Source organism: Pelophylax lessonae (assembly GCF_965119305.1).
Source record: "Pelophylax lessonae genome assembly, chromosome: 1".
NCBI lineage: Eukaryota > Metazoa > Chordata > Amphibia > Anura > Ranidae > Pelophylax > Pelophylax lessonae.
Window position 1 is genome coordinate 866138703 of NC_138768.1, and position 25716 is coordinate 866164418.

At 45.3% G+C, this 25716-nt stretch overlaps 3 protein-coding genes across 3 annotated transcripts in view; 1 reads left to right on the top strand and 2 right to left on the bottom strand.

The window, feature by feature from the left end:
* LOC309544802 (NACHT, LRR and PYD domains-containing protein 3-like) overlaps positions 1–572 on the top strand; it is a 50685-nt gene extending 50113 nt beyond the window's left edge. Inside the window, exon 10 of the mRNA XM_082243780.1 lies at positions 411–572. Within this exon, the coding sequence (XP_082099906.1) occupies positions 411–480 (70 nt within the window). The 3' untranslated portion in view covers positions 481–572. The remainder of the gene's footprint in view (positions 1–410) is intronic.
* The window catches only part of LOC309550265 (eotaxin-like), a gene marked incomplete at its 3' end in the record, with an annotated part of 902909 nt that overhangs the window by 850737 nt on the left and 26456 nt on the right, over positions 1–25716 (bottom strand). The window lies entirely within an intron of this gene.
* LOC309544837 (uncharacterized protein) lies at positions 589–14539 on the bottom strand (the record flags this gene model as incomplete). Its single annotated transcript, XM_082243819.1, has 2 exons — positions 589–659; positions 13930–14539. The coding sequence occupies 2 exons, from the start codon at positions 14537–14539 to the stop codon at positions 589–591; spliced, it is 681 nt and encodes a 226-aa protein (XP_082099945.1).

Here is a 25716-nt window from a genome sequence, read left to right on the forward strand (position 1 = left end):
GCCGGATTACCATAGAGCTAGTTGAGGACCAGGCTGTTCAGATGAGAACATGTGCTCTTTTACATGATCTGCTAGCCATTATTTTCTATTCTCATGAACCATATTTAGCCTAATTTATTAGAACTGCTCTATGTTATCCCAAAGCCTCCAATCAAAGACATCCCGGCCCTGGAGATTGACAGCTGGAAAAGGGAAGTCTGAATGTAATTGGTGGCCTCGGGAGAACACAGAATTGATCTTACAAAACAAATTTACAGTCTGATATCACCCATCAGTCATAGTGCAGTGTCACCCCCTAAAGTCCTACAAGAAGGTAACTGGTTGGCGTAATAGACTTCCTGGTGGCTGTTGGAAAATAGCGTGAGAGCGTTCTACTGAGACCTGATGACCAGTTATATTCTCTTTTCTAGGATGATTGGCAATTCCATTTCACAGGAAATAAGAACACAATTAGGAAAGCTGGAAGAGGTTTACCTATAATGAGCCCTGATCAAGAGGCTCTTTTACAGATATTAATGGTACCGGGACATTGGATGATGAGAAGAATAGAATTTAGATATGAAAAAACCCAACCCAAATTGACATAAATTACGCAATATATCTTGGACAGCATAAGGAATTTTGCTTCATAATGAAGAAGGAGATAAAGACATACTCCACTAAAAAATGAACATTTCATATATAAGCCTACTCAGAGAACACAGCCAGCCTCATGAATGGTTCCAATTCTCATCCCGGCACTCATCCTACAAGATCGGCTGCCCCTCTCAATAAACCCCTGTGGCTGTATAAATCCCAATTTTCTGAATGGAGCTGATCCTCATCCAGAGACAACACAGACTGAGTGATGATGTAATGGAACAGAGAATATCTGTAATAAATACGATGTACAGCCTGTATGACCTCACCGTCCTGAAGTGTAATTGCTTATCCAAGGCATCTATCTCCGAAAGCCACAAACCCCTCCACCAATGACTTCATTGTATCTGCCAAACGCTCCATCACTGCCTTTACAAAGCAGCAGTGAAGGGTAGAATGTCACCTTCCTACAGGATGGAGACCATTTGTTCTTTCTGTCCTTTCTGACAGGATTTGGTCTACGTTGTCCTAGATTTTGATACGGGTACCACAATTTACCAACATTACAAAGAAGTTGTTGTGTAATAGCAGTGATGTAACCATTACTTGGACAATCTTGTTTTTATTTTTTTAATTATCTGATATAATATACAGTATGATCTCATAGAAGATCAAATACAGCGCTTGCTATGAACTATAGATGCCGATATCTCTATTCTCTATATTTGGTATGTGTATTACCAGTGTAAAATATATATGACAAATATCAAAAATCAATTATCAAAAAAACATCAGGGTAAACTCCATCAATTAATTAGTTGTGCAACTCAGTGCAAAGTGAATAAGCATAAATAGATAAAAACAGAACCAATTTGTATGTAAGGAATAAAAATCGCTAAAAGATATATATATATATATATATATATATATATAGCCAGGAAAGATTGTCCAAAATATATAAAGTGACTTCTGTGCTCCAGATTAATAAAAGGTAGGATGAAATCTGGAGCACAGAAGTCACTTTATATATTTTGGACAATCTTTCCACCGGACAATAATTCCACCGATCCAGTGGAGTGTCAGTGAACAGGAGTTCAGCACACACAGCAAGTGAGAAAAGGGGAGCCAAGTTAGACCCTTAAACAGGATCATACTTTCTATCTTCACTTCAGTGGCAAGGTGAAGCAGCGGCCTTGCCGCACATATTGCAGCTAAGTGGAAGTGGAAATTGGCCTAAAGGAAAGGTGTATCCTTTATTATATCTTTTCATGTGACAACACTGAAGAAATGACACTTTGCTACAATGTAATGTAGTGAGTGCACAGCTTGTATAACAGTGTAAATTTGCTGAAAAGGGCAAGCAAAGGGCCACATTTGGAGAGCACTCCCTTAAAGTGTAAATCGTATCGCATACTCCCATAAACATGATTAGGGATAATAAATACAGTGTCTCACAAAAGTAAGTACACCCCTCACATTTTTGTAAAAATGTTATTATACCTTTTCATGTGACAACACTGAAGAAATGACACTTTGCTACAATGTAAAGTAGTGAGTGTATAACAGAGTAAATTTGCTGCCCCTCAAAATAACTCAACACACAGCCATTAATGTCTAAACTGCTGGTAACAAAAGTGAGTATACCCCCAAAGTGAAAATGTCCAAAGTGGGCCCAATTCGCCATTTTCCCTCCCCGGTGTCATGTGACTCGTCAGTGTTACAAGGCTTAAGGTGTGAATGGGGAGCAGGTGTGTTAAATTTCATCTTATCGCTCTCACTCTCTCATACTGGTCGCTGGAAGTTCAGCATGGCACCTCATGGCAAAGATGCGGTACTTGACCTGCTGATTACCAACAATTCAGACCTGATCACGGATATAGAAATACGGGACAACTTAGGAAACAGTGACCATAGGTCAATAAGTTTCAGTATTAATTACAGTTATAGGAAGCAGAGGGGTAATATAAGGACGCTGAATTTCAAAAGAGCCAATTTCCCAAAACTGCGCTCGCTGCTAGAAAATATCAATTGGGATAGAACCCTGGGAACAAAGGACACGGAGGAAAAATGGGAGTGCTTCAAGAGCATACTTAACAAGGGGATTGGCCAGTGCATTCCAAAGGGAAATAAATTTAAAAGAGCAAAATTAAACCCTGGGTGGCTAAACTCCAACATAAAAATGCATATTAGTGCTAAAGAAAAGGCCTTCAAAAAATACAAGACTGAGGGGTCATTGGCAGCATTTAATCATTACAAAGAGTGTAATAAGAAATGTAAAGGCGAAATCAGGGCGGCTAAAATAGAACACGAGAGACATATAGCGGAGGAGAGTAAAAAGAACCCCAAGAAGTTCTTTAAGTATATAAACAGTAAGAAAGCAAGGCCAGAACACATTGGCCCCATAAAAGATGACAAAGGAAATATGGCCACTGAGGACAGAGAAAAGGCGGAAGTGTTAAATAATTTCTTCTCTTCAGTCTTCACAAAAGAATCGGAGCTTGTAAGGCCGAACTAAACAACACACCTCAGGAAGTGCCGCCATGGCTAACAGAAGATAGACTTAGAACTAAACTAGAGAAACTTAACATAAATAAATCACCGGGACCGGATGGCTTGCACCCGAGGGTTCTTAAAGAGCTCAGCCAGGTGATTGCCAGACCCTTATTCTTGATCTTTAAGGATAGTTTACAGACGGGTATTGTGCCAGCTGATTGGAAAAAAGCCAACGTGGTACCAATATTTAAAAGGGGGCCGAGATGTATCCGGGGGAACTATAGGCCGGTCAGCCTAACATCTGTAGTCTGCAAGATTTTGGAGGGGATGTTAAGGGACCATATACAAGACTTTAGTAATGAAAACTGTATTATTAGTAGCAATCAGCATGGATTCATGAAAAATCGTTCTTGCCAAACCAATCTATTAACCTTCTACGATGAAGTGAGCTGCCACCTAGATAAAGGTAAGCCAGTGGATGTGGTGTATCTGGACTTTGCAAAGGCCTTTGACACCGTTCCCCACAAACTAAGGAAGGTAGTTATGGACCATAAGGTGAGTACCTGGATAGAGAACTGGCTCCAGGGGAGAGTCCAGAGGGTGGTGATTAATGGGCAGTACTCGGATTGGGCAGGTGTGGAAAGTGGGGTCCCCCAGGGTTCGGTCCTGGGACCAATCCTGTTTAATTTATTCATAAATGATCTAGAGGAGGGGATATCTAGTACAATCTCGGTATTTGCAGATGATACTAAACTAGGCATGCCAATATCTTCTATGCAGGATGTGGAAACCTTACAAGCGGACCTGAACAAAATAACGGGGTGGGCAACTACATGGCAGATGAGGTTTAATGTTGAAAAATGTAAAGTAATGCACTTGGGGGACAAAAACCAGAAAGCAAGCTACTCACTAGGGGGGGAACCTCTGGGTGAGTCTAAGATGGAAAAAGACTTGGGGGAACTGGTAGATAACAGGCTTGGCAGTGGCATGCAATGCCAAGCCGCTGCAAGTAAAGCCAACAGAATACTGGGATGTATAAAAAAGGGATTTTGGGAAAAAAAAAGGGGATTCACTCCAGAAATAAAGAGATTATTCTCCCTCTCTACAAGACTCTGGTCCGGCCACATCTGGAGTATGCTGTCCAGTTCTGGGCATCGGTCCTCAGGAAGAATGTGCTGGAATTGGAAAGAGTCCAGAGAAGGGCAACAAAAATAATTAGGGGAATGGAGGACATCAGCTATGAGGAAAGACTACAAGCACTGAACTTATTCTCTCTGGAGAAGAGAAGATTGAGGGGGGATATGATATCAATGTACAAATACTGTACTGGCGACCCTGGCATAAGGAACAAACTATTCAGAGAAAGGGAATACAATAAGATGCGTGGCCACTCACTAAAACTAGAGGAAAGGCGGTTTAACCTTAAAATGCGTAAGGGGTTCTTCACTGTAAGACCGGTAAGGATGTGGAATTCTCTTCCACAAGCAGTGGTATCAGCAGGGAGCATTGATAGTTTCAAAAAACTGTTAGATGGTCACCTTAGAGACCACAACATACAGGGGTATACAATGTACGGTTAACCGCTTGCCGACTGCTCACAGTATATTTACTGTGGCAGTCAGCCCCTCACAGGCAGAGTGACGTAGGTCTACATCGCTCGCCTGTGAGGCTCTGGGGAGCGAATTTTAAAATTCGCAGGGTGAAACGCATTGACATATTTCCGGCGTGGAGCCACGCAACGTCACTTCCGGTCGGGCTTCCTGGTTTCTGTGGAATGCACGCCAATTGCGGCGTTCGTGTTTATCTTTTCATTGCGAATTTTAAAATTTCTTTCTTGTGAGTATAATCTAAGGATTTGGGGGACAATAAAATACCTATTTGAACGTATTACACTATTGCCCCTTTATTTTCATTCACATATATCGGGATTTACGATCTACATCCCATTGGAGCAATCCCATCAGAAGTTTTTCCTAATAAGTTTGGATGAAACAATGGAGCTCGGATATTACAAGTCCCATTAGCCTATGGAAAACGCTGATATATCAATTGTGCGGTGAGTAGGGGACCTGGAGGGTCACTCAAGAGAGCACCTTGTGTATCTGGAAGGATTTGCACCCGAGCACCTTTATTTATTATCTGCACTGAAGAAGAAAGATTTGCACCTGAGCACTTTAATAAATATATTTAATTTATAGAGAGACTTTTTATTAATATATATAATTCAGCATTGTTTATTAATTTATTATTTATATTCATATCACTTGTTGGTTGCCAGCGCTGTATAATTATTTGTACACACGTTTTTCCAAAAATTGCTTTGGATGCACAGCAGCTGCACATTAATTATTTATTCACATACATATTAATTAATTTTTTTTATTTATATTAGGTGTATAGCGCTGTTTTAAGTTTGCTTTTTTTCACACACACACACATCATAGGTTGAACTGGATGGACTGTTGTCTTTTTTCAACCTCACTAACTATGTAACTATGTAACTATGGCAAAGAACTCTCTGAGGATCAGAAAAAAAGAATTGTTGCTCTACGTAAAGATGGCCTAGGCTATAAGAAGATTGCCAAGACCCAGAAACTGAGCTGCAGCACAGTGGCCAAGACCATACAGTAGTTTAACAGGACAGGTTCCACTCAGAACAGGCCCCGTCATGGTCGACCAAAGAAGTTGAGTGCACGTGCTCAGCGTCATATCCAGAGGTTGTCTTTGGGAAATAGATGTATGAGTACTGCCAGCATTGCTGCAGAGGTTGAAGGGGTGGGGGGGTCAGCCTGTCAGTGCTCAGACCATACGCCGCACACTGCATTAAATTGGTCTGCATGGCTGTCGTCCCAGAAGGAAGCCTCTTCTAAAGATGATGCACAAGAAAGCCCGCAAACAGTTTGCTGAAGACAAGCAGACTAAGGACATGGATTACTGGAACCATGTCCTGTGGTCTGATGAGACCAAGATAAACTTATTTGGTTCAGATGGTGTCAAGCGTGTGTGGTGGCAACCAGGTGAGTACAGGAAGTACAAAGACAAGTGTGTCTTGTCTACAGTCAAGCATGATGGTGGGAGTGTCATGGTCTGGGGCTGCATGAGTGCTGCTGACACTGGGGAGCTACAGTTCATTGAGGGAACCAAAAATGCCAACATGTACTGTGACATACTGAAGCAGAGCATGATCCCCTCCCTTCAGAGACTGGGCTGCAGGGCGGTATTCCAACATAACGACCCCAAACACACCTCCAAGATGACCACTGCCTTGCTAAAGAAGCTGAGGGTAAAGGTGATGGACTGGCCAAGCATCTCTCCAGACCTAAACCCTATTGAGAATCTGTGGGGCACAGGGCAGCCATCAGGGGGGGACAGCCCATACACATGTAGGGGGCCCAGGCGTTCTGAGGGGCCCAGCCGCCAAGGCCCCAACCAACAAGACTGAGTTGTTGCTGCTGTAGTAACTAGCAATTGCTAAAGCATGGCGGCTGCATAGTAAGCCGATGCAGCTGAAGGGATGCCTCTTTGCTGAAAATGTGAGGCTGTCTCTTTACTGGATTGGGATGTCTCTTTGCTGAATATATGGGGATGTCTCTTTGATGGATTGGATTCATTTTTTCATTAAGTTGTAAGAGTGTTAAAATAGAAGTGGGTGCACTGAAGGACTCAGTGGGATGGCCAGTGGGCAGATTTGGTGGGACAGCCAGAGGGCGGGCCCTGCAAAATGTCGGTGGTCAGGACCAGAGGGGCCCAAGCCTTAAGCTGTGTAAGGGGCCCCAAAATTTCTGATGGCTGCCCTGGTGGGGCATCCTCAAATGGAAGGTGGAGGAGCAGAAGTAAATAATAGAGTGACTCTCGTGCTACCAAGGTATCTATAGACCTATTAAAATAAATTAATTCCTAGGTGCTGCTAGTACTGAACTGCTAACCAGAACAGTGAAAAGGCATTAATAGATCAATAAATAGTACTGCGCTCCTGGGATAAAAAGAGGTGAAAAAAAATACTCGATATATCAAAAATCTCAGAGGTAAATTGTCAATAAATGCTAAACTAAATAATTTATGCTATATGACAAAATTATAGTTTCAATAAAGGTGCATAAGTGGATAAGTGAACCCATATAAGGTGCATAAGTGCTTACCAAATAAATGTGCCAACAATTATTATCAATAGAGTAAAGGTGCATCAGTGCAGGTATGTCACCAATTAAAAATCAATGAATAAAGTGCATCAAATCACATCGGTGCAAGTATCAATATTCAATGGATAATTCAATAAATAAATAAATCAGTTTTAAAAAAATCCATATAGTGCAAATAGTAGTGCTGAGTGTCCAAACACTTTAAAAAGTGATCAGGGGTGCTCTTCAGTGACAACACCTACTGTGTACTATCTGCTCACCTCCAGCTATGATTAGCAAAGCATGTAAACATTGCAAGTTGGATGGCTTCTGATCTTCCTGTCTGTGTTCCGTTTTTCTTTCCACAGAGTAAAATTAAATGGGGAAGCTTTCACCTTTGAGTGCTATTCTTCAGCAATCTCACAGATAAGCGGATACTCCGTCCGGATCCCGATACGTCACTTCCGGTTTCCAAGTAAATGCCCTACGCGTTACGTCACGAGTCACGTGACTTCATCAGGGGGATCCCCCTGTGAGATTGCCGAAGAATTAGATTTAAATGTATGTAGAAATTTAATTTTACAAATAAAGTCTACGATATACTACACCATGATGGTCTTTTCCTATTTATGATCCTGTGCTATAAGTACGGTTTATCAGTATAACACTCAAAGGTGAAGGGTTCCCCATTTTATTTAACTCTGTGGAAAAAAAAACAGAACACAGACAAGAAGTTCAGAAGCCATCCAACTTGCAATATCTACAGGCTTTGCTAATTATAGCTGGAGGTGAGCAGATAGTACACACATAGGTGTTGTCACTGAAGAGCACCCCTGATCATGGGAGTATTGGTGAAGGATTTTAATACATGATTCAAGGACTTCACGTTTAACCACTTAAGCCCCGGAGGATTTGGCTGCTAAACGACCAGGGGGTATTTTGCGATTCGGCACTGCGTGACTTTAACGGACAATTGTGCGGTCGTGCGACGCTGTACCTAAACGAATTTGGCGTCCTTTTTTTCCCACAAACAGAGCTTTCTTTTGGCGGTATTTGATCACCTGTGCGATTTTTTGATCACGCGCTATAAACAAAAAAAGAGCGTCAATTTTGCAAAAATAGCAATATTTTTCCCTTTTTTTATATGAAATTCCCCCCAAAAAAAATGTAAAAATCAAAATTTTTTAACATTTTCGGCCAATTTGTTTTATGCTACCTATGTTTTGTAAAAAAAAATCGCAAAAAGCGTATTTTGATTGGTTTGCGCAAAAGTTATTGCGTTTACTGACTAAGGGAAAGATTTTTGCCATTTTTGTTGTTTTTTTTTTAACGCGTAATGGCGGCGATCTGCGTTTTTTTTTTTGCGGTACTGCGACATTGCGGCGGACAGATCGGACCCTTGACTGACATTTTTGACACTTTTGGGGTTACCAGTGACATTTCTACAGTAATCAGTGCTATATATATGCACTGTTACTGTAAAAATACACTGGTAGTGAAGGGGTTAACTTTATTTGAGAGGGAGGGGCTGTGTGTGTCCCTAGGGACGTGATTCTTACTGTGATTGGCTGTGGCTTCAGCTGTATGCAGAGTGATCAACGGATCTACATAGTAGATCCATATGATCAGCTCTCATACAGAGGGGAGAATGACAGGCAGCTTGTTTACACAAGCTGCCTGACTTTCTCCCTCTCCCCCGCCGATCGCAGAGTGGCCGGCGGACATCGGGTCCGCTGGTCACACGCGCGGGGGGGTCCGTGACCACGCGGGAGCGGGAGCGCGCCTCCGGCGGCGCGGGCTCGCTCCCTAGACCCTCACAAGCTAGTGACGTATCCCTACGTCACTTTGCCTGTGAGGGGCTGACCGCCGACGTAGATCGGCGTGCGGCGGTCGGCAAGTGGTTAAAGGAATTATATATATATTTTTTGAAGAATCACTATAATTTTTAAAGTGTTTGGACACTCAGCACTACTGTTTGCACTATATGGAGGAGTGCAAGGTCTCTTAACATCCACCAGCTCCGTGATGTCATCATGAAAGAGTGGAAGAGACTCCGGTGGCAACCTGTGAAGCTCTGGTGAACTCCATGCCCAAGAGGGTTAAGGCAGTGCTGGAAAATAGGGGGGCCCATAAAATATTGACACTTTGGGCCCAATTTAGACATTTTCACTTAAGGCCCCTTTCACACAGATCCGCCTGTCCATTTTTTTGGCGGATCTGAACGGTCCCCCCATGCATTCCTATGGGGCATCGGATGTCAGCGGAGACATGTCCGCTGACATCCGACCCGATCCGATCCGTCAAATCTGGACGGATGGAAACCCTATTTTCCATCCGTCCAGCGGATCGGATGGGATCGGGTGAGAACGGACTGACGGTCCGCTGACATCCGATTTCCTCCATAGAGATGCATGGGGAACTGTCAGCTGTGTCTCCGCACACAGCGCGGAGACACAGCTGTCCTCCTGCTGCTCAGCGGGGGATCGGCGGCTCGATCCCCCGCTGAGAAAAAACGGACTCCGTCCAACGGAGTGTTTGAAAGGAGCCTAAGGGTGTACTCACTTTTGTTGCCAGCAGTTTAGACATTAATGGCTGTGTGTTGAGTTATTTTGAGGGGCAGCAAATTTACTCTGTTATACACTCATACACTCACTACTTTACATTGTAGCAAAGTGTAATTTCTTCAGTGTTGTCACATGAAAAGGTATAATAACATTTTTACAAAAATGTGAGGGGTGTACTTACTTTTGTGAGACACTGTATTTATTATCCCTAATCATGTTTATGGGAGTATGTGATACGATTTACACTTTAAGGGAGTGCTCTCCAAATGTGGCCCTTTGCTTGCCCTTATCTGGCCCTTGGGACACCATTCCTCCCAATCACACCAACAATGGGGCGCTATTCCTTCCAATGACACCAGAAATAGGGCACTATTTCTCCCAATGACACCAACAATAGGGCACTATTCCTCCCAATGACACCATCAATAGGGCACTATTCCTCCCAATAACACCAGCAATAGGGCACTATTCCTCCCAAAAAGACCAGTAATGGGGCACTATTCCTCCCAATCACGCCAACAATGGGGCACTATTCCTTGCAATAACACCAGCAATAGGGCACTATTCCTCCCAATAAGACCAGTAATGGGGCACTATTCCTCCCAATTACACCAACAATGGGGCACTATTCGTTGCAATGACACAAGCAATGGGACACTATTTCTCCCGAAGACACCAACAATGGGGCACTTTTCCTCCCAATAACACCAGCAATGGGGCACTAGTCCTCCAAATGACAGCAATAGAGCAGTATTCCACCCAATGACATCAGCAATAGGGCACTATTCCTCCCAATAAGACCAGCAATAGTGCACTATTCCTCCCAATAACATCAGCAATGGGGCACTATTCCTCCCAATAACATCAGCAATGGGGCACTATTCCTCCCAATCACACCAGTAAGGGAGCACTATTCCTTCCAATGACACCAGCAATGGGGCACTATTCCTCCCAATGACACCAGCAATAGGGTACTATTCCTCCCAATGACACCAATGATGGGGCACTATTCCTCCCAATGACACCAATGATGGGGTACTATTCTTCCCAATGACACCAATGATGGGGCACTATTCCACCCACTGACATCAATGATGGGGCACTATTCCTCCCAATGACACCAATAATGGGCACTATTCCTCCCACTGACACCAATGATGGGGCACTATTGATCTTTTATTGAAAAGAATCAAGCAACATATTTTATACAAAAGTAAAAAACATAACTATAGTACAATATTCCAACAGAAAACAAAGGAATACACATCCATGTGCAGAATATATACAATATATACATAATCCACTTCCAACATTTTTAGAAAACTATTTACATAAAGCAGCAGAGAGGGCCTAAGAGGCACAACCCATCACCTATGTATGCAGCCATTTATCAAAAACTGAGCATTAAGAAAAAATCTAGGGTGATAAGAGACAGAAAGCCACACCCAGGACAGAGACTCCTGGCAGTCAGGGAGGCTTGAAACCCCTCCACGCCTTCAACCAAGCCCTCTGACCCCACTTGTCTCTCTCAAGCGCCCGAATCTTCCCCACCTCATGCAGAATGTCACACACCACCACCTGAACAGGAAGGATTTTACGCCGAAGGGTGACCTGACACCGTGCGTTCCAGGTGTAATAACGGACTACTAAGCTAACTAAAAAAAGTGTATCCAAACAAAAGCCCCCACCAGTATTGAATGCTCCATACACCCACTCAGCATAACCCAGCCTGGAGAGGAAAGGAACACCGAGGGCCCGCCCCACCTGTTTGTATACCTCTATGTTAAAAGGGCAACGAAGCAGAAAATGGTCCATAGTCTCCTCCTCACCTGAACATTCCTCCCGAGGACAACCACGATCCATCCCACTGCGGAATTTCAAATTGCCCCGAACATAGAGCCTCCCATGGAAGCACAACCAGGCCAGATCCCTGATTTTAAGGGGGACTCTAGCCAAATTAATCAATCTTAACCCTTCCCTCAAAATTGGGCCTGGGCAATCCCTTAAGGCCAGTGGGTCATGAAAGACTTCGCTCAAGACTCGGCTCATAAGGACTTTCCTCGGAGCAGATCTGAGATCTTCAGCCGACAGTCGCCACTGCCGCAGCAACTTCAGACACGGAGCGACATAGGCTGGAAGCTGACCACGATGACCCCTGAGATTCTTCACTTGGCCACCTTCTTCCCAAAGTCGCAGAAAAGGCCTAAACCAAGAACTAAACATGCCTGTCCATCCAGGAGGTTCCACTGCAAGCATACTACCAATGTTAAACTTGAGAAATAGCAGTGAAAAGAAAAGAACGGGGTTGACCATACCTAAGCCACCCTCCCTCCTGGATAGATAGGTGACATTCCTCTTGATGGGGTTCAGTCTGTTCCCCCACAGCATCTGGAAGAACACACTATAGATCCTAGCATAGAGAGACACTGGCAAGATGCAGACAGGGCTGACATACAAGAAGATCGGTATCAGGTAAGTCTTAATCAGATCAACCCTTTCCCTCAGAGATAACTTCCATCTCTTCCAGCTGACCACCTTAGTATTGGCAACTTCCAGCCTGCCTTCCCAGTTTTTAAGGCCATAATCGCCAGGTCCGAATTCAATGCCTAATATCTTAATTTTTTCCTGGGGCACTGGAAAGGTGTCCGGGAGATCAAACCCCTCACCTTCCTTTCCCATCCAAAAAACTTCACTCTTTTCCTGATTGATCTTGGAGCCTGATGCTTCAGAGTACCGTGATGTCAGAGAGACCACCTCCTCTGCTTCATCTGTCCCAGTGACAATCACTGACACATCATCCGCATAGGCAACAACCCTCAAAGGCGGCTCACCCGGGATTCCCACTGGTACCCCACACAACATGCTGCTCTCTAGCCTCCTGATGAAGGGGTCGATTGCAAACACATAGAGCAGGGGACTCAGGGGACAACCCTGGCGCACCCCAGAACCAACCTCAAAGGACTGTCCAACCCAACCATTAACAAGAGGGAAGCTTTCTGCCCCCTTATACAAGACTTTTAACCAATCGACAAAACCACCCGGCAGACCGTACTTACTAAAGAGCAACCACAGGTACTCATGGTTGACACGATCGAAAGCCTTTGCCTGATCCAATGCCAGTAAATACTTTCCCCAGCCTGCAGCCCTGCACTGCTCCAAGGCCTCCCGGACAGCTAAAACCGCTGTGAAGGTGCTCCTACCCTGGATCGAACAGTGCTGATGGCGAGAAAGCAAAGACTCTGCTACTGCCGATAGGCGCCAGAAAAGTATCTTCGCCAGCACCTTTCTATCGACATTGAGAAGGCTGATGGGGCGCCAATTCTCAATCATCGAAGGATCTTTACCTTTTGAAAGAAGAATCACAGCTGAGTGTCTCATGGAAGGGGGAAGCACCCCCTCAGCAAGACAACTGTTAAAAATCTCTACCAAATGTGGGGCCAGAATAGACTTAAAGGCTTTGTAAAACTCAGCCGTCAGACCATCCGGTCCAGGTGACTTCTTGATGGCAAGCTGTTCAATTGCCCTCGTCACCTCTTCAACTGTGATCTCTTCTGTCAAATTCATCAAAGGGACATCTCCACCATTTAGACCTGGAGTAGAGTCCAAAAAGCTTTCCATCTTGTCTCGGTCAAGCTCTTTCCTCCCAAGAAGTTCAGCATAAAAAGACCTCACGACCTCCAGGATCCCTGACCTGGACTTTGTCAAGGAACCTGTACTATCCTTAAGGCCAACGACCATCTTAACAGCTACACCCTGTTTGCAGTTCTGGTAAGGGTCAGGCGAGTGGTATTTCCCATAGTCCCGCTCCAGAACCAAAGAGGTATGCCGATCATATTGACACTTCCTGAGGAGGATTTTCACTTCAGAGATTGCCCCAGGATCTCCTCCTCTCGAGACAAGAATATCCAGCTTCCTCCGCAAACGTTGGTAGGTCATGTATCTATTAAACTGTTTTTTATTGGCTAGGCCCCTGAAGAATCCAGCAATCCTCTTTTTGGTCAGCTCCCACCACTCAGCCTTGCTGCTACAAAAGTCCAGGATGGTCACCTGTGCCTGAAAGAATTCCTCAAAGGATTGTCTAACATGTTCTTCCTCAAGGAGAGTCGAATTCAATCTCCAGATGCCTTTGCCCCTCTGAGGGAAGTCTGAAGCATTCAAGACCACAGATAGCATACAGTGATCAGAGAACTCCACTGCCTGCACCACTGGGGGTGAGAAAGCAGAGGCCTCCTTCAAAAAAAACCTATCTATCCTACTCTGACTATTACCTCGATGAAAGGTGAACCCTGTGTCATCCGGAAGGTGCTTAATGTGCACATCCACAAGACCAGCATCCCTAACCATACTATTTAAAAAAACGCTATCATATCCCAGCCTGTCATTGAAGTCCTTCCTGTCCTTGGGCCTAGTCACAGTATTAAAGTCACCTCCAAAAACCACTTGCCGGGATGTAAAAAGAAATGGCTTGATCCTTGTAAAAAGGCATTTCCTGTCCCACTTTGTGTGCGGCCCATAAATATTAATTAGGCGCAGGTCCTGCCCTCCCACAAGGACGTCTAAGACCATACATCTCCCAATCTCCACCTCAATAACCCGCCGGACAGTTACCATGCCGGTTTTAAACAACACCGCCACCCCGCTGTAAGGCTCGGCCGCAAGAGACCAGTAAGATGGACCATACCTCCACTCTCTCTTGGCCATATGAATATCTGCCAAGGAGGTGAGCCTAGTCTCCTGCAAAAATAAAATTTCAGCATCTAATTGGCTGAACAAAAAGAAGGCCATAGAACGAGCTCTTACCGACTTAATACTGGCGACATTTATTGTCACCACTTTTAACGGAGGGGGAACCGCCATTTGGGTTATTGGGTGGATTGCTTCTTAGCTCCCCTCTGCTGCTCATCACCAGAAGCCTCTCTTTTTCTTGAGGCCTCCTCCAACTCCATTTCTGAATCTGAATTTTGTTCAGAGGAAGCTCCAGATGAGGAAATATCCCAAGCGGAAGCCCTAGAACGGTTGGGGACAGACACTGGGGCTTCCTGTCCCTGTTCCGTCCTCACCGCCTGTCTCTTCCGCCTCACAACCCTCCTTCTCTCCTCCAGGTACTGCAGGTCAGACTCCGAGATGTTTTCATCTCTTGTTTTTTTCTTCAAAGTCTTCGCAGAAGACTTCTTTACAGAAGAAGCAGCAGCACCCTTTTTGGCACATGCCACCGCTCCAGGTGGGGGGGGACCTTCCCTTAAGTCAGACCTAGGAGACTCATGGGGCAAGACTGACTTGGGGGGCACAGACTTAGAAGGTTCTGACACAAGAGGAGCGGGTACAGTAGGCTGGGGGGACACAGAGACAGCCACAGAAGGAATACCTACAGACACAGGAGGGTTGGCCACAGAAACTGGGGAGGGATCCTGAACAGGACCTGGGGGGTCAGTCACCGCAGAGTAGGATGGTACACCAGGGGCCTCATCCTCCATCCTGTCCAGCCTCAACAGCTCATCTACTACCTCCTTCTCCATATTGTGCCAGGCCTCCGGACATCGGCTGTAGGGGTGGCCAAGGCGCAAGCACAGGTTGCACCTTATCGCCTGGGTGCAGTCCCTGGCCACATGACCCTGTCCCCGACATACCGAACATATTAAGGCTGAACAGGAGGAGCTAAAGTGCCCCTTTTCTCCACAGCGGTGACACAGCTTTGGCTGACCAGGATAAAAAACAGTCATCCTATCCCTCCCTATGAAAGCCGAGGAGGGCAGGTGACGGACAACATTCCCATCCCTGGCCAACCTGACCGTTACTGACCAACCCCCAGTCCAGATGCCACGTTCATCAAGGATTTTATTTGGCGTTGTCAAAACCTCACCATAATTCCTTAACCAGACCTCCAAGTCCCGAGCAGGAACACTCTCGTTAGTGAGGATGATGGTTATTTTTTTAACCGTTGATCTTTGTGAAACAGCAACTGGTGCCAGATCTTCCCATTCGGGTCTTGACCTGCACCGAGCCTCATATCGTTCCCAGAACAGGTCAAGACCCTCTGGCCTGGTGAAGCTGATTGTGTACTCCCGGCTCCCAGCTACATGTATTAGGGCATAAAGGTCATTCGCCCCAAAGCCCATCTCCAAAATCATATCCACCACCACACGCCGTGCTGGAGAGACTGCACCACCTTCCCATTTAAGAATGACTACATTACGCCTTGGACCCCCAGCAGAAGCCAGAGACCCAAGACCGGAACCAGGGGTGCTCAAAGTGGCAGTCTGTGGTGTAAATCTCTGCCTGGAAGCAGGGTTCCTCATTGGCTGCAGCCCTGGCTTAATAATATTACCAGGTGCAGAGCGTACCACCTGAGCAAAAGAGGGCTTATCAGGGCCAAGACCCCACACTGATGTGACTTTAGCCGGTACATTATTATTACTATCCTTATTATTAATTGCTTGTACTGAGCCAGCAGGATTGTCTTTTGCACACATATTGGCAGCACTATTCAGAACACCTGAAATAGAAGAATCGTTAGAAGAATTGTTACAATCACCATTCATTATCACAGTGTCTGCTGTAGTACCACAGGTGGCCTGATGCTGCAGTGTAGAGTCCTGAACAACAGCTGTGACTGGACAAACAGCCTTGGGCTCAGCAAAAGGGGGGTTAATGGGTTGCTCAGGCTCTTGTAGTTCCTTTGCTGCAATGTCATTTTTTAAACGCAGTTTTTCCTGCAAGGAAACATCAGCAGCTGAAATATTGCTGGATACAAAATTACCAGCCTGGGTGTCATTGGGCAAAACATCAGTATTAGCCAAGGTGTTAAATGGCACAAAAATAGTTTTATCAGTCACTTGTGACTTGCTAGGTTTTACCTTATCAGGCACATTATCAGGTATGTTCTCCTCACCAAACACCAGCTGATCCGCCCGTACTGGAGACTCCACTGCCTGGATCACTTTAAGCATGCCTCCTGAGCCCTGAGAAGGTAACGGGCTGCTCACCTCACCTTGGGGGGGCAGGGGGTCAGAACTTGGGGTCCCCTCCTCCACCTCCATCTTTGCCATCCTTGCAAATCTGCGGTCATTGCAGAACTTTTCTTTAAAGGGCCCCTCTTTACCTTCCATCATGGCCACAATGGTTTCCTGGTGTTGAACCCGGACCTTTGCCAACTGGATTTCCGAATCCATAGATCCACGGCTGCGGCTGTGCAAACCTTCACGTTGCTTTCGCAGGCGTTTCAACTCTGCTCTCAGTTTGTAGAGCTGGTCTCTCTCCCTATTCAGGACCTTGACCCCGGCCACCACTCGCTCCCGAATGGACTCGGTATCCTCATCCTCACCAGGGGCAGAGAGATCTCCAGCCATGGCTTGTCCAGGAGCAGGTATGTCATCCATCAGCCCAGGGGATGGTTCAGAGCTTCCAGCAGGAGAGGCCCTGCTGGCCTGCATGGCCTCCCCAGATAGGGGCCAGCAGGGCTGGGAGAGATTTTACCGAACTCCCCTCTCACAGAAATCACCTGGAGCAGACACACAGCCAGAGAACCTTCCTGCAGCCACACCCGAAGCTGAATGATGGGAAACTACTCCTCCCACTGACAGCAATGATGGGGCACTATTCCTCCCAATGACACCAATGATGGGGCACTATTCCACCCACTGACATCAATGATGGGGCACTATTCCTCCCAATGACACCAATAATGGGCACTATTCCTCCCACTGACACCAATGATGGGGCACTATTCCCCCCAATGACACCAATGATGGGGCACTATTCCCCCCACTGACACCAATGATGGGGCACTATTCCACCCACTGACATCAATGATGGGGCACTATTCCTCCCAATTACACCAACAATGGGTCACTATTCCTCCCAATTTTACCAGCAATAGGACACTATTCCTCCATATGACAGGGCACTATTCTCACTCCTATCAACCAGAGGTCTTTTTTTTTATTTATTTTATTTCCACTGACCACCAAGTCAGAGGCATTATCATACTGACACTGGGGCATTTTCTACTCCCAGGGGACCACAGTCTGACCCCCATAATATCTGAAGGACAATAAACTGGCTCTTTGTTTGGAAAGTTTAGAGACCGCTGGTCTAAGGTCTCCACCAAAAAAATCCCACTAAACATGAGCACTGGGGACAATGACAATTTTGGTAAAAGATGAGTTATTGAGAAAAAAAAACACCCACAGACACTGGGAGAACAAACAGACTATTCGCATAATTCCCTAGTGGGAAATGAAGCTACATTGAGACAGAAATATTGAATGTGAGACCAAGAAGCTGATTTGGGTGAAGGCAGCATTTCTTCTATTGTGCATTAGATGTGAATTTCTTATATACAATGTGATCTTGTAGTCGGTCATATACTCTGTCTGGCAGATTCAATGAAAACGTACAAATGGGGCTAATCACAGCTTCGTCAGCCATTGCTTGGTCTCTCTTCCTCATACAACCTGGTCACATTTATGGGCTTGTGTTATATAAAATAGGGATGTTTTCTTTATTTAACCACTTACCGCAAAGTGACGTATCCCTACGTATCCCTACGTCGGGTAACTTTGCGGTGTTATACCGGGGCAATGCCTCTAACTAGAGGCACCATGCCGGTACCGTGGTTTAGAGCCAATGGTCGGCCTTCCGTCGGGAGCCGCTCGATCATTACCCGGGTGAGTGGAATGGGACGCCCCCCCCTCCCACCGCCTTCCGTGACTTTGCCCGTGTCTCCCGTCCCACCAGGAGACCCGAGCACACAGCTGGCGCATCCACCAGCTGGATGGAGTCCCGATCTAAGCCGGAAGCGGCTTAGATCGGGTCTCCGATGACGTAACCCGCAGGCGGCGTCCATGACGTCACTTCCGGGTTACTCTGCTGCAAAAGGCGGCAGATTTAAAAAACGGCTGTATGCAAAAATGCAGTTTTCAGCGTTTTGCATACATGGAAGTGTAGTGGAGGGGTTTTGGGTCTTTTAGACCCTCGTTCCCTCCATAAAGAGTACCTGTCACTGCATATTGGTGTCACAAGGGATGTTTACATTGCTTGTGACAGCAATAAAAGTGATCAGATTTTACTTTTTTTTTTAAAAACCTGTAATAAAGTTAAAAAAAAAAAAAAAATAGGAAAAAAATAAATAAATCAATTTCAGCCGCCCCCGTCACCGTTAGCTCATGCACGAAAGAAAATGTATACGGAAGTCGAACCGCAAATTAAATCGCTGTTAAAACCACACATGTGAGGTATCGCCGCGATCGCCAGAGTGTGAGCAATAATTAAAAAAAAGAGCTACACTCTACCTCTAAGCTGGTAACCCTTAAAAAAATTTAAAGCGTCACCTAATGAGATTTCTTTTAACCGTAGTTTGTCACCATTCCACGGGTGTGCGTAATTTTAAACCGTAACATGTTGGGTATCTATTTACTCTTCGTGACATCATCTTTCACAATATACAAAAAAAATGGGCTAACTTTACTGTTTAGTATTTTTTAAATGCAGTGAAATGTGATTTTCCGTAATTTTTCCCAAAAAATTGCGTTTTATAGACCGCTGCGCAAATACTGACAAAAAATATTGCAATGCCCGCTATTTGATTCTCCAGAGTCTTTGCTAAAAAAATATATATAATGTTTGGGGGTTCTAAGTAGTTTTCTAGGAAAAAATACTGGAAATATTGAGGATCTCAAACCCGGTGAGAAGATACTCTTGTACTGTGCTAACGCCCATTTTTTTAATCAAGATTTGTCATTCCCATTCTTAGTATCCTGCCTAAAGTATCATGGCATCATCCTTTCCCAGGTGTCACAAGTGGAAGTCGGGTGTAAGGTAAGTTCACTTTTATTGCTTTTATCCACAGATTTTTTTAAAGCAGCGATGCAGCTGTAGGCAGGTGCCATCTGCTTTCTCCACTGTAAGTGGCGCTCAACCGGTGTGGTGCCACAGCCTGGAGAGGAAATCAGGAGAAACATGGTTTCTCTATGGTTTTCTGGTTAGTGGAGGCAGCATTCTGGTTGGCTATGCTGCATCCAGGTAACCTCTGGTGGCCATCTTAGGTCAGCAGAGTCTTTATAAGTCCCTGCCCCCAGATTTTGTCACGCATTTTGCGAAGTGGCTAGTGTAGGGAAAGAGCACCTTTCTACCAGGGAAAGTGTTAGTGGCAGGGAAAGACAAGTAGGGACAGACTGGGGACTCGCAATCCTGCATGGAAGCCTCCCCTTTGGGCAGTGGCGGCCGGTGTAATGAGGGCGAAGGGGCGCCGCCCCCCATCCATCCGTCCGACCCCCTAATCTGCATGTAGGGGCACTGGACGCATGGAGCTTAATGGGTTTTTTTTTTAATCACCTGATTAGAGCCAGAGGCTCTAATAGGGTGATGCAAAGGGTGGACCCGGGGTGCAGAGCAGTGCGCCCCGAGCCCACCCATTGTGTGACAATAGCGAATGAAAATTCGCTATTGTCACACCGATCCTCCTCCTGGCCAATCAGGAAGCGTGTCCGAAAACCCCATGCCATTGGCCGAGGAGGAGGCGGTGAGCGGGACGACTCAGAGACGCGCCGCTGGGACTGAGGAGAAGCCGACGCCGGGACACTGATGACAAGCCGCCCGCCGCCGCTGCCGTTCCAGGTAAGTAAGTGGGCACGCACGCTGATCTCTAAATTGGGGGAATGTATGCTGGTCACTGCATTGAAGGGGGCATGTACGCTGGTCACTGCATTGAAGGGGGCATGTATGCTGCTCACTGCATTGAAGGGGGCATGTACGCTGGTCACTGCATTGAAAGGGGGCATGCTGGTCAATGTGCATTGAAAGAGGGCACACTGGTCACTGTGCATTGAAAGGGGGCACGCTGGTCATTGTGCATTGAAAGGGGGCACGCTGGTCATTGTGCATTGAAAGGGGGCACGCTGGTCACTGTGCATTGAAAGGGGGCACGCTGGTCATTGTGCATTGAAAGGGGGCACGCTGGTCATTGTGCATTGAAAGGGGGCACGCTGGTCATTGTGCATTGAAAGGGGGCACGCTGGTCATTGTGCATTGAAAGGGGGCACGCTGGTCACTGTGCATTGAAAGGGGGCACGCTGGTCATTGTGCATTGAAAGGGGTCACGCTGGTCACTGTGCATTGAAAGGGGGCACACTGGCCTCTGCATTGAAAGGGGGCACGCTGGTCTCTCTGCATTGAAAGGGGGCACACTATACCTTATTTACTGAAGGCCCCTTTCACACTTTTGCGACCTCAAAGTCACGCAATTTTTTACAGCGTTTTTTGCCGCAAAGCAATGCCTATTACATTTTTCTGTTTGCGCCCCCCCCCCCAAATTTTGAGCACCAGCCGCCACTGCCTTTGGGACTGGGCTTTTTTAAAGGCAGACACTGTTGGTGCATCTCTTCCCGCTGCATACCTGGAGTGAACTTAATTTTGACTTCTACCCCAAGCGGCGCTCTCCCGCTCCACATTTTTGTAGTTTGGCATTCTCGTCAATACAAATGTTACTGCATCTGGACTTTGTGTCATTACTGTCATTGCACCTCCCCACACAGCTTTTATACATTGGTTATGGACCTCTCCTTCAAAGCTGACTGTGCACCTTGGTGCAAGGTCCCCTCAGAGAGGTGCTTAACTTTAGAAGCTGAGCCCAAAAAAAGGCAGGCAGAGGGCAAAGGACCAGTAATGCCCATGGTCTCCCTGTTACTGATATTTCACAGTTACTGATTTACTATACCTAGTTCTACCCTGCGTCCCTGTGTAGAACCAGCCATTTTGGAAAGGGAAGTGTTTTGTTTCTTTATGTCAGGGGCTCCAGCAAGAACAGTGAGTAGCACGCTAATGACATCACCAAATCACACTCCAAAACTGCTAAGATTAACAGTGAGAGGCTGCAGTGCATTAGATGATCTCACACTGCAGATATCCTGCTAAGAGGAGTGCCTAGGCACACATACTGTACCAGGGGTGCACTTCTGCTAAGCTCCATTTTTGGCAAAGAAAACCAGGGATTCTGTGTAAGGGAAGGCTGGGGAAGTTGTAAAAAAAGGAAAGGGAGACTAATAGTTAGGAGACAAGCAGGGTAAAGCACTCAGGAAAGGCAGAACACGATGTTGAGTACACTACACCAGAGGAAATAATCCATTCACATTCCAGTCAGGTCAGTCACGGGTCTGGAAGATGGATGCCTGTGGCCAGGAGGTCAAATATCAAGAGTTGCAATTGCCAAAGAAAAGAAAGTCCAGTGTCCAAAAACAAGATGTGAACCTGTCTTTGCAGTAAAATGAATCAGCCGTGTCAGAGGATGAGAAAAGAGTTCACAAATTAGTTAGGTGATCCTCTCCCAAAGGTGCCCCTGTGGTAATCTCCTCACCTTATAATGTTGACCACCTAATTCAATAAGTTGGTCAAAAACAGCCTGGATCCACAAATTCTCCTCCTCCAGAGACCGATCCTCACTTAGGTGGTTTTCATATAAAACTCCAAAGCATCATTAAGGAGACAAGGTAACAGATATTCATTGTGCAAAGCTTTTTATTGAACATATTGATCATAAACATAAAAAATACACTCACATGAGGTGGTGTTGTAGCCTGCACTAAGCATCATAACGCTAATAGCTCATCCAGGGAACCCAAGGTCCTTGCAGGATCTAAATGTCAGTGAAAGTTGCACAGAAAACAGATTGTGTAGATATCTAAAGGAGTTTTTAAATCTTTCTATAAGGTATTCTATTCAATGAACAACAGCTTAGACTAGCAGGTAATGTTGGCATGTGCAGGAAAGAGGTAATTGGGGATGTTGTAGAGGATATGTGGAATTTGGATTTGAAGAACGATCATATCTCTCCAGTATAGACCATGGGAGACAGAAGATGAAGGTCTTTCAGGCTTGGAGTGGTAGACCACAGTAGGGAGTTGGGATGAAGTGGTGTGACCCAGCATTTCCAAGAGGACAAAGTTAACAAAGACGTTAAGTGCCATGGGTAAGCTGGTAGGTAACTATGGCAACAGATTTCTTGAACTGGTAAGTATGTTTGGTAAAAGTCAGCAACTACAGTATTTGCAACTGCCAACTTTGAAGTTCTAAGAAAATGAGTGAAGTTCCTCTTTTAATTTTTAACCTCATAGTAGAACATTAAGGGTTCTTTGTGTAGGTTGGGGATAGATAATAGGGGATTTGTTAGGGCTGATAAAATATCATCAACTAAGTGACAACACTTAGTTGTGTGTCAGTAATGTCTAAGGAGTTGTGCATGTGGGAGGCTAGAACCTCAATGCAAAGTAAAAAGAGGGGTAGGAGGATGATGATGATTTGATTGATGCGGAATGATTAACATAATGGTTTTGATGGGCGCCAAGGAAGGGGCTATAAATACCTATGCGTGCCACTCAAATATTTAAACATCCCAAAAAGTGGTTTCTTTATATTGGTCATCCAACACATTGGGGCAAGTAAATCTCTTTGTCCCTCTTCTACAAATACTATAGGGTATTGTGACAATGCTATGCCCTGCAACTGTGAAAATGTAGGAGGAACTTACACAGGATTCACATTAAGGCTTAATACCAGGTTCCAGACTATCACTTCTGAGCAGAGAAATCTGTGTTTTCGTCTTTTTCTGAAATCTCTAAACCTGGATTGGGGCCAGGAGCTTGAAGGTTTCAAAGTGTCTTTGCTGGTACGAGACCTTCAGTCCTGTGTCCTGATTTTACCGGGTGCCTGCAGCCTGTGTGAGTAAGCAGGTGTGCAGGGTTGTAAGTAAATATATATGGGGTCTGATAAATGTGCTGTCTATATACACATATATACTGTTACTTCTGCTTTTATTTTGTCATTCCTTTTTTAAGAGCTAATTGTAATGGTATCGTGCGTTGGCACCCTAGTTTGTCAGGCCGCCATCTCGTTCAAACGCTGTCGCAAGCATCCATCTTGTATGTCGAGCTTAGTTGACAGTGTTACAAACCAAATGGGTCATTCTTACCAGCCTCATCCCCCCAGGCTTTTGGCAGTGTTAATGACCCCCTGAATGCCAGGTTCCTGCACAACTGACACTTTTCACACCTTTAATATACACAAGCAGACTGACCGCCAGCCATTCCCTCTCCTCGTCCTTAGAGTTAATTGGTAATCTGAACACAGCATATAGGTCCTAGGTCTAGGACACAGCTAACCCCAAATTTCATAATTTCATACACAAGCAAGATATGTCTCTAGAAAGTAGATATTTGGATGCCTTATAAAATACCGATCAAATTAAGCTCAAACATGAACACCTTCATGCCTAGGAAAGACAAGCTAGCGATCAGATGCCTTACAGGTCAGAGGTTATTCCGAAATAACCCGGGTTTAGTGTCTGTAGAAAATAGATTAAATATCGTACAATCCAATGTCAGTTTCAAGCATGGAACTGTTACATATTTCCAGATATGAGTTATTTTAATACTCTGTCTAAACGGGATGTGCCTTAGCATGTGTGAGCTCCAGGGAAACCGCCCATAGACTCAGAGATTATTGGCCAAGTACTTCTGGTGACACCCCCTGGGGGGTCAGAGAAAAAGGACAGGAACTGATAGAGAAGTCAGTTCTCATCCTACCATCCAGGCCATAACATCGCTCAAGGGGAACCGATCATACCTATTCAGCTCTAAAACTAAGGTAATACCAGGACCATTTTAATGCAAGTATTTTCATTCTTTATTTTCATATTTCTAAATTGCTGAATTGTGTCTCTATTTCTTTGTAACCCATTTTTCTGTAAATATTTTTATTCGCACCAATTTTAACCTTTCTTATAATTAAACCTTATTTTGAAAAGTGTTAAAGAGGTTGTATACTCCGTAATTTTTTTTTTTTTTTTTACAAGCTGAAAGATAAACACATAATGAGCTAGTATGCATCGCATACTAGCCCATTATGAAATACTTACCTTAGAACGAGCCCCCGTCGTGCCGTCTGCTCACCTCTATGACGGGCGACATGTCCAGTCGCCCGTCTTCCGGGATCGCGGCATCCGGCCATCTGATTGGTTGGAGCCGCGGTGACGTCACTCCCGCGCACGCAGGAGCCGACAGTCACGGCACGGATCTCTGAAGAAATGGCACCAACGGCCGTTCCTTCAGAGCGCATGCGCCAGTGACGTCACTGGCTGCATGTAAGGTAAATATCTCCTAAACGGTACATGTTTAGGAGATATTTACAAGACCTATAGGTATGCCTTATTATAGGCTTATCTATAGGTAAAAGTGTCAGAGGAGGGTTTACTTCCTCTTTAACTTTGTCTCTAAGCTCTTAAATGCAAACTGACCCAAAAGAACCTGTCTCCTGAAAGAGCGCTACTGTTAGGATAAATCCTTCGGACATTCCTGTCTGCATGTGACAGGGCGTGTTACGAATGATTATTCTAAGGTCATAATTGATATTTCTAAAATTACGAGCGTCCTCTGGGCTCATTATAAACGTAGAGGTGGTGGCAGAGAAAGGGTTAATCGTTTAACCCATGTGACAATCGCCCTCAATCTGCTGGCATTCAGATTGTGGTCCCGCAAGTTGGACAATCTGTGTGCTGGGTGCAGCTGAGAGTGGTATTGTTACGCAAGTGACGGCAGGTTGTGGAATAGCCTGGTCTTTGGTCATGAGGTGGATGAGAAGGCCAGGGGTCTGATACCCGCCACCGTCACACTAATATGCACCTTTCTGTTATTTGTAGGAAGCAAAAGTCTGAGCCTTTGACGACACTTACCGCCTGATGAAAACCAACCACCTACCTTCCTGTTTGATCAAAGAATAGACATTTGTGGTCAGAACCAGTTGGAACCAACAGCTGTCATTAGTTCCCTTTTTGTGTCAGTCACATGATGTTAACATGTGCTTGCCATTAGGAAGAAGATATGGACACTTATTGGACTGATTATACAATCACACCTAGATTACAGCCTAGAACACGCCTATGTGTTATGCATATTCATCATGACTATAAATTAGTT